At 35.8% G+C, this 17,500-nt stretch overlaps 2 protein-coding genes across 4 annotated transcripts in view; one reads left to right on the top strand and one right to left on the bottom strand.

Moving 5' to 3' along the window:
• Positions 1 to 24: 24 nt before the first annotated feature.
• LOC144975762 (uncharacterized) lies at positions 25 to 7,095 on the bottom strand. 3 transcript variants are annotated; one of them, XM_078919949.1, is made up of 3 exons: positions 6,922 to 7,095; positions 558 to 720; positions 25 to 341 (listed from the first exon to the last, which is right to left on the bottom strand). In XM_078919949.1, the coding sequence occupies exons 2-3, from the start codon at positions 622 to 624 to the stop codon at positions 172 to 174; spliced, it is 237 nt and encodes a 78-aa protein (XP_078776075.1). In that variant the 5' UTR covers positions 625 to 720; positions 6,922 to 7,095; the 3' UTR covers positions 25 to 171. The 3 variants fall into 3 exon arrangements, with proteins under 3 accessions (XP_078776075.1, XP_078776076.1, XP_078776074.1); XM_078919950.1 differs by lacking the exon at positions 6,922 to 7,095 and adding an exon at positions 6,553 to 6,575; XM_078919948.1 differs by lacking the exon at positions 6,922 to 7,095 and adding an exon at positions 5,670 to 5,813.
• Positions 7,096 to 10,340: 3,245 nt separating this feature from the next.
• The window catches only part of LOC144975518 (uncharacterized), an 8,979-nt gene continuing 1,819 nt past the window's right edge, over positions 10,341 to 17,500 (top strand). Inside the window, exons 1-7 of the mRNA XM_078919687.1 lie at positions 10,341 to 10,527; positions 10,923 to 11,036; positions 11,369 to 11,452; positions 11,762 to 13,938; positions 14,111 to 14,194; positions 14,509 to 14,592; positions 15,289 to 17,500. The exon at positions 15,289 to 17,500 is cut by the window's right edge and continues 1,819 nt beyond it. Coding sequence (XP_078775813.1) covers positions 10,341 to 10,527; positions 10,923 to 11,036; positions 11,369 to 11,452; positions 11,762 to 11,901 — 525 coding nt within the window. The 3' untranslated portion in view covers positions 11,902 to 13,938; positions 14,111 to 14,194; positions 14,509 to 14,592; positions 15,289 to 17,500. The remainder of the gene's footprint in view (positions 10,528 to 10,922; positions 11,037 to 11,368; positions 11,453 to 11,761; positions 13,939 to 14,110; positions 14,195 to 14,508; positions 14,593 to 15,288) is intronic.

Raw genomic sequence — 17,500 nt, forward strand, 5'->3', positions numbered from 1 at the left:
AAGGTGTAAAATGAGTACCTGGCCGTTAACATTGTTGTCTCTGTCAGAAAAAAATTAAATATCGCCCAACAGGCGTCATGTCTCCTTCTACATGTTATCTGTTGCTGTTAGTTAAGGACCTCTTGTAAAGCGCTTTGAGCCCGGTTAGTGGATATTGCGCTATATAAAAGATCAAGTTTTACCTTGATCGTGTGTGTTGATATCCTGTTCTCTCTGCTGTTTCTGTAGCTTCTGGATTAAATCCTTCTGGTGGACAATGAGAGCTTTTTGTTTCGTCTCTGTTTTTTCCAAATTGGACATTTTTTCATATAACTGGGATATCATTTCAGACACGTCTTCAGCTGTAAAAATATGTTTAAGAAATTTAAAATTTAAATTATTATCTATCAAATACTATTTTTACATCTTATAGTCAGATATTTAATAAGTGGCGCGTGTTTTTCTTCTTTTTCTCAGTGTTGATGCTTGTTTGTGTGTGTGTGTGTGTGTGTGTGTGTGTTTGTATGTGTCGATAGAGAGATGTATAGAAAGATAAATAGATATAGATGGATTCTTACTTGAAACTGTTATGTTTGCCTTGACTGCCTGTTCCTTTAACAGGAATGCCTCGTCCATGTAAAACATCAAACATTTATAGGTGCCTGCATCGTTTAGTCCTGGGTTACTGATCGTTAGCCTCAAAAAGCTCTTACTCGCATCTTTATCAAGGTGTCCATATGCCTGTATTAATAATAATAATAATAATAATAATAATAATAATAATAATAATAATAATAATAATAATAATAATATTAATAATAATAATAATAATAATAATAATAATAATAATAATAATAATAATAATAATAATAATAATAATAATAATAATAATAATAATAATAATAATAATAATAATAATAATAATAATAATAATAATAATAATAATAATAATAATAATAATAATAATAATAATAATAATAATAATAATATAATAATAAATAATAATAATAATAATAATAATAATAATAATAATAATAATAATAATAATAATAATAATAATAATAATAATAATAATAATAATAATAATAATAATAATAATAATAATAATAATAATAATAATCAGCATCATCATTGCCTTTTTCACCCTGGGTCAGGGTATAGGCCACAGACAAACAGTTTCCATCCTTCTCTATCCCGAGCCAACTTTTTTATCTCATTCCAGGTCTTACCACTTCTCTGTATATCAGCTTCTTTAATTCTTCTCCATGTCCCTCGTGGCCTTCCCTTGATCTTCTGCCCTGAGGGTTCCAGTCCAATACTTTCTTTGTTATAGTTGAGTCATTCTTTCTAAGCGTGTGTCCAATCCACCGCCATCGTCTTCTTCCTATATCCTCTCCCACTGGTTTCTGCTGTGTTCTTTTCCATACTTCTTCATTTTTTATTCTATCCATCCATTTTATTCTGAGTAGCTTACGCATGCACCTGTTTACAAAAATCTGTACCCTCCTTATACATGCCTGTGATGCGTTCCAAGTTTCACATCCATACAGTAGGACAGACTTCACGTTTGAGTTGAAAAGTCTTAGCTTTAGTTGAAGGGAGATATCTTTAGTTCTCCAAACTCTGTTCAAAGATGTGAATGCAGCCTGTGCCTTTCCTATTCGTGCTTTCACCTCTGCTTCCGTGCCTCCATCCTTGTCAATTATACTTCCGAGATAGCAGAAAGTGTCTATATCTTCGAGTTCCCGATCTTTTACTTTGATCTGCTCCCTTTGACGCGTACCTATCCTCAAGACCTTTGACTTTGCAGGGTGAATTCTTAGACCAATTGATTCCGAGAGGCTGTTTATAATTGTGGTTTTTGCTTGCATCTGGTCCTGGGTGTGGGACAAAAGAGCCAGATCATCTGCAAAATCCAGATCATCCAACTGTGTCCAGGGGGTCCACTGTATCCCATTTCTTCTCCCTTTGGAGGTTTCCTTCATTAGCCAATCAATGGCAAGAATGAAAGGAATGGAGAGAGCAAGCATCCCTGCTTGACACCAGTCTTAATTTCAAAGCTGTCAGTAAGCTGATCTTCATGTACAACCCTGCAACTTGATCCTTCATACATTTCCTTAATGAGGTTTACTATCTTTTCAGGGAGTCCATAATGTGCCAGAATTATCCACAATGTTGCTCTGTCAATACTGTCGAAAGCCTTCTCGTAATCCAGAAAGTTGACAATAAGAGGAGAGTTCCATTCTATAGACTGTTCCACTATGACTCGCAGAGAGGCAATCTGGTCGGTGGTTGAACGGTTTTTCCGAAAACCTGCCTGTTCGTCCCGCAGTTTAGCATCTGTTGCATTCTTAATTCTCTCTAAAATAATACGGTTGAAAACCTTTCCTGGGATAGAAAGAAGAGTGATGCCTCAATAATTATTACAATTACTGAGGTCCCCTTTCTTTGGAAGCTTGATAAGATGCCCTTCCTTCCAATCCTTTGGGAATATCCCGTCATTCCAGATTCTCTCAAATAGTGGGTGCAGGGCCTCAGCATTTCTTTCCGCATCAACTTTTAGAGCCTCCGGTGGAATCTGGTCTGGTCCAGCAGCTTTCCCCCTTTTCATCTTGTTAATGGCACCCACAATCTCTGCTATCGATGGTGGATCACAGCTAATTGGTAGCTCATTCCTTGCAGGCAAAATTTCTGGCTGGTTGTCTGGTGGTGGTCTGTTCAGAAGGCAGTTGAAATGTTCCCTCCATCGTTCAGATTGAGCCTTTTTTCCAAAAATAGTTTTCCCATCTTTGTCTTTGACTGGTACCTCTGGTTTCCCATATTTTCCAGCAAGTGTCTTGGTAGTTTGATAAAGGATCCTCATGTGTCCTCCAGTCGCTGCTGCTTCTGCTTTCTCTGCAAGTCTGTTCATGAATGCTTCCTTGTCTTTCTTCACAGATCTTTTGACTTCCTTAGCTATGGCTCGATACTGCTCTTGTGCATCCAGTCTTGAAGCCCTTGTTCGGCTTGCATTCACTTGTTCCTTCCTTGTTCTCCTCTTTTCAATGAGGTCCAAGGTGGTTGGACTTATCCATTCTTTATGTTCCGATTTCTTTACCCCCAATACCTCGTGGCAAGTTGTTATATAGACTTTCTTGATCTTTGCCCAATGTGACTCTACATCTATGTCCTCCTCGAGCTCAGTAAGAGGTTGGAATCTATTACTCAATTGTAGTTTGAATTCCTCATTCTTTTCCCCATCAAGTGCATTCACCTCGAATTTTCTTCTTGTATGTGATCTGGCCCCGTGTTTTCTGAGTCGGAGCTTAAGCTTTGCCAATAGCAGGTGTTGGTCTGATCCAACATCTGCCCCTCTCCGTACTGTCACATCTTCCAATGAACGTCTGAATCTACGAGAGATACAAAAATGATCAATCTGATTCTCTGTCACACCATCTGGTGAGACCCAAGTTGCTTTGTGGATCCTCTTATGGGGGAACACTGATCCTCCAATCACCAAACTGTTGAATGCACAGAAATTTGAAAATCTCTCACCATTATCATTCATTTCTCCCATGCCATGACGTCCCATGATACTTTCATAGCCTACGTTATCCTGTCCCACTTTTGCATTAGCATCTCCCATCAATATGTTGATGTCTTTCCTTGGCAACTTGTCAATGACTTGTTGTAGCAGACCATAAAATGTATCTTTGTCCTCATCTGTTGCATCATTTGTTGGGGCATAGATCTGTACAATGTTCATGCTGATCTTCTTACTCCGTGTTGTAAAGGACGCCATGATGATCCTTTCTCCGCATTGTTCCCATCCTCTCAGTGACTTCTGGGCAAACTTGCTTAGAATTATTCCTACTCCCTGTGTATGAGTCCCGTCCCCTCTCCCTGAATATACAATCTTCTCCCCAGACTTGAGGTGTTTCTGTCCGGATTGTATCCAGTGGGTTTCGCTTACTCCAAGTATATGCAGCCTGTATCTTCTCATCTCAGTCACAACTTGAGAGCTTTTTCCTGCTTCATACATGGTGCGAACGTTCCACGACGCAATTCGAAGCTGCTTGTTTGGCGAAGACGTCATCGGGTCAGCAGAGTCCTTTCGGCTTTGTCTGTTGTCCTTCATAAATTCTGTAATTCCAGAAACTCTTCGGTCACCTAAGCTAAAAAAAAAGGATTTGGTTTGTCTGTCTGTGTTTCTGTAACGGTTTGAGTTTAACGGAAAGGGGTGTTAACCCTTTGCCAACCCCCAACCTGGAGGACCAGGTGACTCAAAGATGGGGGAATCACACACCATTAGTCGCCTTTTACGACACGCTGGCTTGGCGTTGGGCTATTCTTGGCCCTCTCAGTTGAGGGACCCCGGATACCACACGGGGAAATAATAATAATAATAATAATAATAATAATAATAATAATAATAATAATAATAATAATAATAATAATAATAATAATGATAATAATAATAATAATGATGATGATGATGATGATGATGATGATAATAATAATAATCATAATAATAATAATAATAATAATAATAATAATAATAATAATAATAATAATAATAATAATAATAATAATAATAATAATGATGATGATGATGATGATGATGATGATGATGATGATGATGATGATGATGATGATGATGATGATGATGATGATGATGATGCTAATAATAATATTAATAATAATAATAATAATAATAATAATGATAAAAATAATAATGATAATAATAATTATGATAATAATAATAATAATAATAATAATAATAATAATGATAATAATAATAACAATAATATTAATAATAATGTCAAACGTGCTCAAAGTGCTTTACTGGGTGTTCCTGACCAACAGCAACAAGTAACAGGTAGAACTAAACTTGACGACTGTTAAGCGATATTAGAATTTATTTTTGGCCAGAGATAACATGTCATTAACAATCAATTACTCATTTTACACCTGAGTATGAGAGAATGTGAGTAAAATTGGGTTTTTTTTTCTTCTAAGGATTCTACTATGTGCATTCCAGGACCTGGATTTGAAAGCGTGTGACATTCCAATACATCGCATAGACGCACATAAATAATAGTTTTATCACTTTTAGATTTGGTAGTCTGTATTATGTCCATTGCAACTATGTGACCCGTCGTCTCAACGGTTTTATGTCAGAAAAAACCACATGCTTAAAAGCCGAATTTAATGTTAAACTGGTCAAAAATATAAATTGGTGGCATTCGCACCAAGAAATATAGTCGCCATTCTCCTCAATAAATCATATAAACTCAAAATAAGTCTAATATTTCTGACTATAACTTAAATTTTCAACATCTTAACACACCCGACTTAATACCGTTTTAAGGCGAATGGTCACATATGTATCTTTTGCTGCTCGGAGCAACGTTGATCCCCAGCCCGATCTTATCTGTCATTTTCAGAATTTTCCCAAAATTTCACACCAACCCAACACAAAAATAGATTTTGTATTACTCAAAGAGAAAAGCAACAAATACATTATGTGCATTATATTGATCAGCAAATTGAACTCTACAACATTGTATTACGTTATTATACTCGTAGCAATACAAAAGAAATCTGAATGATAAAAGTCCTGGTTGTATCGTAACGAATGTGACGATTTTCCTTTGATTCGTAAGGAGAGGGTTAAAACAGAGATTAATGAGAAGCAGCAAATAGCTTACTTTCATATTGTTTCCCATATTCGGTCCTTTTTCAAGTCCTTTATGAGAAATCACAACTATCCGTTTTTCGCCCACCTTCATAATCTGCAGTGTGACCACTGTATTCGCCCAGTAGGCGGGACCATCCGAAATGCAAGTGAGATTAATTTCATTGGTTGTGATGGTGTTAAAATAACCAGGAACAACATTTAGGCGAAGAGAGGAACCTGGGAGTGAGATTTTGTAAGTAATATTCCCTTCATTGGTTGTCACTTCATTCAAATGTAGCCTTCATAAACTCATAACCTAACCCTGCTCTCAGCCTTTGTAAACTCATAGCCTAACACTGCTCTCAGCCTTTCTAAACTCATAGCGTGACACTGCTCTCAGCCTTTGTAAACTCATAGCGTGACACTGCTCTCAGCCTTTCTAAACTCATAGCGTGACACTGCTCTCAGCCTTTCTAAACTCATAGCGTGACACTGCTTTCAGCCTTTGTAAACTCATAACCTGACACTGTTCTCAGTCTTTCTAAACTCATAGCCTGACACTGCTCTCAGACTTTCTAAACTCATAGCCTAACACTGCTCACAGACTTTCTAAACTCATAGCCTGACACTGCTCTCAGACTTTCTAAACTCATAGCCATACAGGCAACAGAGCTGGAGGAGTGCAATGATGGAGCTTCGAAACCTAAAGGTTTAACAAGGAGAGAAGCTGAGAAAATGACAGAAAGCCGGACACGATGTGAGGGAATTCGTAAAGACGTAGCCTCACACTAATTGTAGCATTTGTAAATTCATAGTTGATACTGACCAAAGATATCGTCATAAACCAAGTTTTTAGAAAAGAAAAAAAAACTATATAACGTTTGCGCAATACCCATTAAACGTGCTCAACGTACTCTATAATGGATCCATAGCAAACAGCAACACTTACTTAACATCTAATACGAGTCATGGCGCCTGTTTTTATCTTCCGACAGAGACAAAGCTGTTAATGCCCAGGTACTCATTTTACACTTGAGTGCGTTGAGAAAATGTAAGTTCGAAGGCAAGTGTCATACTACAGGTCCATATAGCCACAAAAAACCCAAAAAACAAAACAAACGGTGAGTTGAACAAAAAAAAGAAGAAGAATGAGAAGGAGGAGGAGGAGGAGGAGGAGGAGGAAGAAGAAGAAGAAGAAGAAGAAGAAGAAGAAGAAGAAGAAGAAGAAGAAGAAGAAGAAGAAGAAGAAGAAGAAGAAGAAGAATGCGATACAAAAAACCTACCAAATCCACAGTTCCATATCACAAGAAACACAGCCATGAAATGTGGCAAATATATTATATTATTTGATGAAGCCATTATGGTGATTATAATTGATTTTATAATCAATGGTATTATAGTACGTGTTTCTAACACATACACGTGTATGACCGCAACTACAAGTCTCACTCGCGAATAGAGTGCAACTCTAAACCTAACTACAACTATGATACTAGCTCATGTTGAAGAAACAACAGTCGAAGGCTGATTTTCTAAAACTCGTTATGTCAATTTTTATTCTCTTTTAGATTTGTCCTCCATGAGATAAATTAAAACGTTTAGGTGCTTTATTTTAAGCATCATTTGGCACAAGAATTTCCCCTAGATTTGTGTGAATATGTGGTTTAAATATGAAAATAATTATAGATCGAATTAAAGTAGAATTAGAACTTTTTAAGGGAAAAAATCATCAATATATCAATATTGAGAAAACCGGAGTTAGGGAGTTTTGTAAGACAACTCTTCTTAATTGATAAATAGCTTTTGTAAATAATTATCTATCATTTCATATGATTATCTCTTATTAAACTTAATCGCCTTTTATGTGCGTGTGCATTTGTGTGTGTATGGTTGTGTGTATGGTTGTGTGTCTGTGTGTGTCTGTGTGTATGGTTGTGTATCTCTGTATGTGTGTGTATTGTTGTGTATCTGTGTGTGTGGTTGTGTATCTATGTGTGTCTGTGTGTGTATGGTTGTGTGTCTGTGTGTGTGTCTGTGTGTATGGTTGTGTAACTGTGTGTGGTTGTGTGTCTCTGTGTGTGTGTCTGTGTGTTTATGGTTGTGTATATGTGTGTGTGTGGTTGTGTGTCTGTGTGTATGTCTGTGTGTGTATGGTTGTGTGTCTGTGTGTGTATGGTTGTGTGTAAGTGTGTGTCTGTGTGTGTATGGTTGTGTGTCTGTGTGTATCTGTGTGTGTGCTTGTGTGTCTGTCTATGTATGGTTGTGTATCTGTGTGTGTATGATTGTGTATCTGTGTGTGTATGGTTGTGTGTAAGTGTGTGTCTGTGTGTGTATGATTGTGTATCTGTGTGTGTATGGTTGTGTGTAAGTGTGTGTCTGTGTGTGTATGGTTGTGTGTCTGTGTGTATCTGTGTGTGTGCTTGTGTGTCTGTCTATGTATGGTTGTGTATCTGTGTGTGTATGATTGTGTGTATGTGTGTATGTCTGTGTGTTTATGGTTGTGTGTCTGTGTGTGTATGATTGTGTGTCTGTGTGTGTGTGTGGTTGTGTGTCTGTGTGTGTATGATTGTGTGTCTGTGTGTGTGGTTGTGTGTCTGTGTGTGTATGATTGTGTATCTGTGTGTGTATGGTTGTGTGTCTGTGTGTGTATGATTGTGTATCTGTGTGTGTATGGTTGTGTGTCTGTGTGTGTATGATTGTGTGTATTTGTGTGTATGGTTGTGTGTCTGTGTGTGTATGATTGTGTATCTGTGTGTGTATGGTTGTGTGTATGTGTGTGTCTGTGTGTATGGTTGTGTATCTGTGTGTGTATGGTTGTGTGTATGTGTGTGTCTGTATGTATGGTTGTGTATCTGTGTGTGTGGTTGGGTGTCTGTGTGTGTATGGTTGTGTGTATGTGTGTGTCTGTGTGTATGGTTGTGTAACTGTGTGTGTGGTTGGGTGTCTGTGTGTGTATGGTTGTGTGTCTGTGTGTGTATGATTGTGTATCTGTGTGTGTATGGTTGTGTGTATGTGTGTGTCTGTGTGTATGGTTGTGTGTCTGTGTGTGTATGATTGTGTGTCAGTGTGTATGTCTGTGTGTATGGTTGTGTAACTGTGTGTGTGGTTGGGTGTCTGTGTGTGTATGGTTGTGTGTATGTGTGTGTCTGTGTGTATGGTTGTGTGACTGTGTGTGTATGATTGTGTGTCAGTGTGTATGTCTGTGTGTATATGTGTTTCTGATTAATGTATAAGAGCAGGTGTAAGTGTTTGAGTATTTTTTATCTGTAAAAGTTGTATTTATTGTATGAAAAGCGCTTTCACGTCTTGACATAGAGATTTCTTATTGATTAGGGCACGAGCGATAACGGTAAAAATAACGATAACATTTGTAATTTGACGGTTCAAAACGCTACAATGTCAGGACTGTTTGAAATGTTAAGATTTCACTAAACAGTTATAAATAATAACGTGAAGTTGAATGTAAGCTTCAATTTAATTACAAAAACAGATCGAATGAACGTTTCGGGTGTCCCCTTTATCAACAAAACAGGATGAATTAAACACCATAGATGAATGAGATGATGTCCGAGTATGGATATTTCTTTTGTTTATATTACTTTACATGTGAATTACGGACATTCATTCAACACCCATTTTCTCTCTTTGCCTCACTGTCTATGTTATATGTGATAATGCGTTTTATTGATGGCAATACATTCTTGTTCACTATTAATTTACAATAGATCTTAAGCGTGAACTCCAATCCTATATAATACGGTGCATAAATGATGGGTGATATTGAGGATTCGATAAGAAAGACATTCTTCACATTGTTTGTTTAGTTATCACTTAAAAGTTATATTTTCTTTATATGTCATTGTTATCGATATGATTATTGTTTAAGGTCGTTGGAAAGATATCGTTATCTGTATTTTATACATATTCCTTTGTCAACATATATGTTGTTGTTGTTGTTGTTGTTGTTGTTGTTGTTGTTGTTCTTCTTCTTCTTCTTCTTCTTCTTCTTCTTCTTCTTCTTCTTCTTCTTCTTCTTCTTCTTCTTCTTCTTCTTCTTCTTCTTCTTCTTCTTCTTCTTCTTCTTCTTCTTCTTCTTCTTCTTCTTCTTCTTCTTCTTCTTCTTCTTCTTCTTCTTCTTCTTCTCCTTCTTCTTTTTCTTCCTTTTACTCAAACACCCGTAATACAAGGAGTTTAGTAGTAGTAGTAGTAGTAGTAGTAGTAGTAGTAGTAGTAGTAGTAGTAGTAGTAGTAGTAGTAGTAGTAGTAGTAGTAGTAGTAGTATTAGTCGTAATAGTAGTATCAGCAGTAGTAGTAGTCTACCGTCCAAAGGTAAAACCTAGTAACTCTGAATTTTTGAAAAAATGAGTTTGACTCAGAAATGTAATATGGGGAACTTTAGTGACCTCCATACTAAAGCTTATTGGTAAAGTCCTTGTAGATTCGGAAATATTTTACGGCATTACCTAGTAACTTGAACAATTTCCCTTTAAAACATAGGTAAAACCTAGTATCTAAGAAACTTACTAGGTTTTACCATTTTACTTTCATTTACTAGGTTTTACCTCTGTCATCTAACTCCGATCACAGTTGTTAAGTCTGTAGTTAAGTGAGAATGGGCAACGGTTAAACAGAGGTAAAACCTAGCAAGCTAAATTTGCTGGGGTCTCATTGGCGGAATTAATCACGTGATCCAAGTGACAAAATGGCGGCGTCCAGAGGAAAGATGCTTGTAGAACTTTCGCTATCGAAACAAAATCAAAAGAAAACAAATGCCAGAGTATTGAAATATGCATCAAATCCACCAAACAGCCGCAAGAAACATGAAGTAAAAATGTATACAGAACTCCAACCGTTACGACGGCTCCTTCCTCAAGAAGAATACACATCAAGTGAGTAAACAAGATGCTTACGACTTTTCATGCACTCGATTGATGATTGTTGTTAGAGTTAGACTAACACTATAACTTTAAGTTTCTGTTTCGTTTTAAAAAAAGTTTTTATATGTTGTTATTTTAATATTATTCCAACCCATACTGGCAAAACTTGTAATTGTCTTAAAGATTTAGATTCCTTAGTAGTTTTTATTGTTGAAAAGTGGGTCCTAATCTAAGTCGTCTTTAGTCTTACTTACTTAGTGATAAATCTGAATGACCCTGTCTGTAGCCTGTAGTTTATAATGCGTTAGGCATTATGTGGTTTTGAACACACACTTAATTTTTGTAATGAGGTTATATTTATCCATTAGAGTCTATTATGGGTTTTATGTCTTTTTGTACGATTACAGGTGCATGGGTCAATGAATGGCTTAATCTCAGAAACACTAACAGTCAGGAGCAAGGTTTTCTCACTGGTGATCAAGGACCAGACTTTGTGCCCTACTCTGATGAATCTGAAACAAGTGAGTGTTCTTCAATCTCGTTTGATTTTTAATTTTCTTTATTTTCAGATGTAAATGCTTCTGATTGGTAAATGCAGTGTTACAGAAATGACATCTATTGTTCAATAATAGTCTTGTACTGACTTCTTCAAGTTGTTTATTTTTCTCATTTTCACAAAGCTTATTTGAGATTTTTTTCCTTTTAATTTGAAACTTTGTTTAGACAATCACCTAATTTATAAGAATTTCTAATTGAGTTTCTGGTAAGAATAGTGTGTTTAAACATTTCAATCAAAATATTCCTGTTATTGACTATTGACATTGGGTTTTTTTTTCATATTTTGTGTCTGCAGTCCAAGACTCCAATCCTCACATTACTGAACAACAAAATGAACCAGGACTAAATTCAGAATCACAACAATTGGATACTGAGCAAAGTAAGTACCATTTATATTCCAATTTCCTTTATTATACTAGTCACAAATTCAGTTAAAGATTTCTGTTTTGCAGTATATTTTAAATAAAATTACTGGTGTATATAGTGTGTAAAAATTGTTTTCAATCAAAAAATTTCAGTGCCATTTATAATCCAGTTTCCTTTATTGTACTAGTCTAAAATTCAGTTAAAGATTTCTGTTTTGCAGTATATTTTAAATTGGATTACTTGTGTAAATAGTGTATAATGTTTGTTTTTTCAGTCAAGATATTCCTGTTATTGACATTTTTTTTACATTTTGTGTCTGCAGTCCAAGACTCCAATCCTCAAATTACTGTACAACAAAATGAACCAGGACTAAATTCAGAATCACAACAATTGGATGCTGAGCAAAGTAAATACCATTCATATTCCAGTTTCCCCTATTGTACTAGTCACAAATTCAGTTAAAGTTTCTGTTTTGCAATATATTTTAAATAAAATTACTGGTGTATATGTGTAAAAATTGTTTTTAATCAAAATATTTCAGTGCCATTCATATTCCAGTTTCCTTTATTGTACTAGTCACAAATTCAGTTAAAGATTTCTGTTTTGCAGTATATTTTAAATTGGATTACGGTACGATACTTGTGTAAATAGTGTATAATGTTGTTTTTTCAGTCAAGATATTTCAGTTATTGACATTTTTTTTAACATTTTGTGTCTGCAGTCCAAGACTCCAATCCTCAAATTACTGTACAACAAAATGAACCAGGACTAAATTCAGAATCACAACAATTGGATGCTGAGCAAAGTAGCAAGGACTATCCCGCACAAATCTTTGGGCCTCTTTTTTGCTCACGAAGTGCCCAAATTCGCGACAAAATATGGGACGAAGCCGTCCCGTACATGCTATTTTAAAAAATTAATTACGACGCTGTTTATCGATGAATTTGACTGAAAGTTGGCACACAGTTAGAAAAAAGGTCATTATAGATAATGTCAAGCGACAAAACTCGTACAATTACCAGAAAACCGTTAAAAATAGATTTTTACTCTTTGGAGTACAATATTTCTAAAACTACAAAGAGGAGAGATTTTGTCGCTCACAAGGTTATATATGCACATTTCTTCTATTCATATTTCAAATTTCATTGGATTATGATAAGTACTTTTCCCGTATTCTTACAAAACATCAACCCAATTTGCATTTCAATGGGTGAAAATATGGAGACGGCCATTTTGTTTCCTCATCGCACGACACGAAAATGACGTGAGCGAGGCAAGGCTGCCAGATGGCTAGACTATAACCTTACCAAATTCGACTTCAAAAGTGGCTAAATAGAAAATCATATGGCTTTCACTATTAAGACTGGCCCACTTAATATGAACTAAATTTTAACAAACAGAAAATTGAATAGACTAGGATAAATGTCACTGAGACAAAAATAGATGAATAAAATTTAATAAAAGAAACAAAATTATATATTTACCCACACACGTGGCCATCTGGCAACTTGTTCGCGGTGACTGACGACACAAATCCTCGCGAGCTTTTTTAAAATTAAGGCATTGTTTCATTGTTATGTCATATGGATAGTAGATTAACTCTCTCTCTCTCTCTCTCTCTCTCTCTCTCACACTCTCTCTCTCTCTCTCTCGCTCTCTCTCTCTCTCTCTCTCTCTCTCTCTCTCTCTCTCTCTCTCTCTCTCTCTCTCTCTCTCTCAAATAAATACTAGAAATAACATAAGCCATGGTCTCACGGGACTGATTGATAATAATTTAGCAGGCTTTTTTCGTGTCATGTGTATGGGTTGTAGACACAAACTTACACTTCGGAAAAGTTCCTAATGATCAATATTATGTATATTTTAAAACAAAATTATAGTTGACCCTAGCCATACAGCTCCAAAACTATTCAAGTTAGAACTCTTCTGATGTATTCATCATATTTTCTGATAATTTTGCCATAAAATTGCCAAGTTTTAACATCTAATTCTACGTATTGAGCGAGATACAGCCACAAACCAGAATAAAACGCAGAAAAAGCGTCCCATATTTTCGGTATTTTTTTCTCTTTGTGAGTCATCCAAATAAATGACACCTTTGAAACTGCATAACTGTTTTATTTATGAATGGATTTTCAAAATTCAAAAACATTTTTACTCAGTGGAGATAGGGCTTTGAGTTCAGACAAAAATTTTCCTCAAAACGAGAAAAAAACATTTTTCATAGTCTTTGCTAAGCAAAGTAAGTACCATTCATATTCCAGTTTCCTTTATTGTACTAGTAATAAATTCTGTGAAAGATTTTTGTTTTGCAGTATATTTTAAATTGAATTACTTGTGTAAAGATTGTATAATGTTTTTTTTTCAGTCAAGATATTCCTGTTATTGACTTTTTTTTACATTCTGTGTCTGCAGTCAAAGACTCCAATCCTCACATTAATGAACAAGAAAATGAACCAGGACTAAATTCAGAATCACAACAATTAGATGCTGAGCAAAGTAAGTACCATTCATATTCCAATTTCCTTTATTATACTAGTCACAAATTCAGTTAAAGATTTCTGTTTTGCAGTATATTTTAAATTGGATTACTTGTGTAAATAGTGTATAATGTTTTTTTTAGTCAAGATATTCCTGTTATTGACTTTTTTTTTACATTTTGTGTCTGCAGTCCAAGACTCCAATCTTCACATTAATGAACAAGAAAATGAACCATGACTAAATTCAGAATCACAACAATTGGATGCTGAGCAAAGTAAGTACCATTCATATTCCAGTTTCCCCTATTGTACTAGTCACAAATTCAGTTAAAGTTTCTGTTTTGCAATATATTTTAAATAAAATTACTGGTGTATATGTGTAAAAATTGTTTTTAATCAAAATATGTCAGTGCCATTCATATTCCAGTTTCCTTTATTGTACTAGTCACAAATTCAGTTAAAGATTTCTGTTTTGCAGTATATTTTAAATTGGATTACGGTACGATACTTGTGTAAATAGTGTATAATGTTGTTTTTTCAGTCAAGATATTCCAGTTATTGACATTTTTTTTACATTTTGTGTCTGCAGTCCAAGACTCCAATCCTCAAATTACTGAACAACAAAATGAACCAGGACTAAATTCAGAATCACAACAATTGGATGCTGAGCAAAGTAAGTACCATTCATATTCCAGTTTCCTTTATTGTACTAGTAATAAATTCTGTGAAAGATGTTTGTTTTGCAGTATATTTTAAATTGAATTACTGGTGAGTATAGTGTTTAAAAAGTTCTATAATTATTTTCGTAGAAGTCTAGCACAGTTTGTGAAATGAACATTACAGCATATAGAATAATATTGATTATTGAAAAATTAAAATTAATATTGAGCTTTTATATAGCGTAATCTCCACTAAACATGCTCAAAGCGCTTTATAAGGGGTCCCTGGTCAACAGCAACCCCCAACATGAAGGACGGGACATGACGCCTGTTAGGCGAAATTACAATTTTTTTTGGATGGAGATAACGCTGTTAACAGCCAGGTACTTATTTTACACATGAGTACAGTGAGAGAATGTGAGTAAAGAGTCTTTTTCAAGGACTCAATTACGCACCGAGCAAGGCTCGAACCCAGGATCTTCCGATCCGAAAGCAAGTGTCATACCACTAGACCACATAGCCGCATTTAGAATGCTACACAAGGTTGTTGTTCTCGTTGCCTTTTTCTCATTTTTTATACACGACCATATTTTTAAGGATGACAAAACAGGAATGTTGACTCATTGGTAACATTTGATATTTGTGCTTGAAGGAATGTGTCTTTTACATTGTGATTTATTCCCCATCTCCTCCTCTTTCACTGCCCCTAGGCTGTCAACCCACATCCTTAAAACGACGTCGAACACCCTCAAGCAAAATCAGCCATAATCTTATAACAAAGAAACTTCTTCCGCTCTGTTCCTCAAAATGTAGAAAGGCTGCTACCTGACATACCTTCACTGATGACCAAAGAAAGACAATTCTGAACAATTTTTGGAGTTTAGATTTCAGTCAAAGATCGCTTTTTTTAGATGGTCACCTAAAAATTGATGTACCAAAAACTGGAAAGGGAAGCAAAACCAAGTCAGTTTCATACAGCCTTTCCAGTGAAAATGGTAGTAAAATATCTGTATGTAAATTCATGTTTATGTCAACTTTGGGCATGAAAACAGATGACATCATCACAAGCTTTCTGGAAAGGAAAGGTAGATCACAAGACATATTTCCTTTAATTGAAGATGGTAGGGGGAAAGGACAGCCTACAAATAAATTGGATCATGACAAGATAATTGATCACATCAACTCGTACAATCCATCAACGAGCCACTATCGTCTAGAACATGCCCCTAAGAGGAGATACCTGGACTGTTACTTGTCAATCTCAGAGATGTATAACAACTTTAAAAGTAAAGGAGGACAGGGTTGTTACGAAACATATAGAACCATCTTTGAAAAGCAGAAGATATCTTTTGACTACCCTTCAAGGTCCACAATGAAAATGACAGTGAGGAGAGTCATATGCCTGCTGATTGTGACATTTGCCTTGGGAAGGTTGATTACGACGACCACATAAGAAGGGCGAATGAGGCCAGAGAGGAGTATAGGTCCATGTCAAGTGGAAGCAGTGAAGACACAGATATCTTTACTGCAGACATGCAAAAAATAATCTTGTTACCGAAGATGACTACAAAACAGAATTTTTTTTATTAGCAGGTTAGTTGTCTTCAACGAGACGTTTGCTCGGTTAACTGATGGCCCTGACCTAGTAGTTTTATGGCATGAGGCGATTGCTGGGAGAAATGCAGCAGATGTGGCATCATCCTACCTGAAGGCAATGGAATCCTCAGAGAAAGATCACATTGTTTTCTGGGCAGACAACTGTGCAGCACAGAATAAAAATTGGACCTTATATACTCTCGAAACTTCGGCCTTGTAGCGCAGTCCACCGGGCTTTTGATGTTACACAATCATCCGCCACCTTTGATCACATCGCTTTTTGATGATGTCATAATATATCTATCTACCCTCTTTTCTCACGCCCGTTGACTGTACCAACGGGCGATGTAGAAGAATATCGAGGGAAGGTGCGAATCGTGAAGACGGAATGGCAAATCGGTGTGAAAGTTATAGGTTCAAAGTTCAATTTTCACAGAGAAATCATGAGAACTTGACTGAACAAGCAATAAAAATCGTTCCGTGCTAAAAATGTGCGTACATGAGTTTTATATATACACACACACACACACACACGCGCGCGCGCGCTCCCTCCCTCTCTCTCTCTCTCTCTCTCTCTCTCTCTGAGTGTGTGTGTACTACTACTACTACTACTACTACTACTACTACTACTACTACTACTACTACTACTACTACTACTACTACTACTACTACTACTACTACTACAATTACTACTACTACTATTCCTGCGCTATCATCATCATCATCATCATCATCATCATCATCATCATCATCATCATCATCATCATCATCATCATCATAAAACAACAACAATAACGTTATCATCACAATTGGACTCGTGTGCTTATGTCTCAGGAGTTTGTCTGAATACGGGACTATTTTGTTAGCCAACAAAGAATTTGACAAGATGTGTTTACACATTCATTGTGCCGAAACCGGTCATTACAAATCATTGAAATAAATGCTATATTAAAAGTAGATTATTACTCTTATGTTTACTACCATGTGTTAGGGTAACAAAACTCAGATAACATCAATTTGAATTTTTTAAACAATTAAAAATATTTTTCAGGTTAATTTTAAATAGAAAAATATACATTTTTCAAGAAAGAATAAAGTATACTCACCATTCCTTGATATCAATGAAAATAATTGCGTCTTGAAGATGAAAATGTGGCCGTTATATCCATATAAAATAGAAAAATATAGAAGAAGTGTATGGTCAGCAATTGCAGTGTAAAAAGGAACGATTTTACGAAATCTGTCATATAGCCTGACTGACAATGAAATCCAAGCGGTGCATTCTACCTGCGGGGATAAATATAGGCCAGTTTTCACGTTCTGGAC

This window comes from Berghia stephanieae, chromosome 6 (genome assembly GCF_034508935.2).
Source record: "Berghia stephanieae isolate SIO BIC M18660-M18661 chromosome 6, UCSD_Bste_1.3, whole genome shotgun sequence".
NCBI lineage: Eukaryota > Metazoa > Mollusca > Gastropoda > Nudibranchia > Aeolidiidae > Berghia > Berghia stephanieae.

What these genes read in the sequence shown, in the direction of transcription:
- LOC144975762 (XM_078919948.1), bottom strand. Translation starts at nt 5,750, where the DNA reads ATGAAGGTGGGCGAAAAACGGATAGTTGTGATTTCTCATAAAGGACTT. An exon ending in ATATGGGAAACAATATGAAA is followed by an intron (nt 721 to 5,669) that starts GTAAGCTATTTG and finishes TTATTAATACAG; the next exon opens with GCATATGGACACCTTGATAA. An exon ending in GGCAAACATAACAGTTTCAA is followed by an intron (nt 342 to 557) that starts GTAAGAATCCAT and finishes ATATTTTTACAG; the next exon opens with CTGAAGACGTGTCTGAAATG.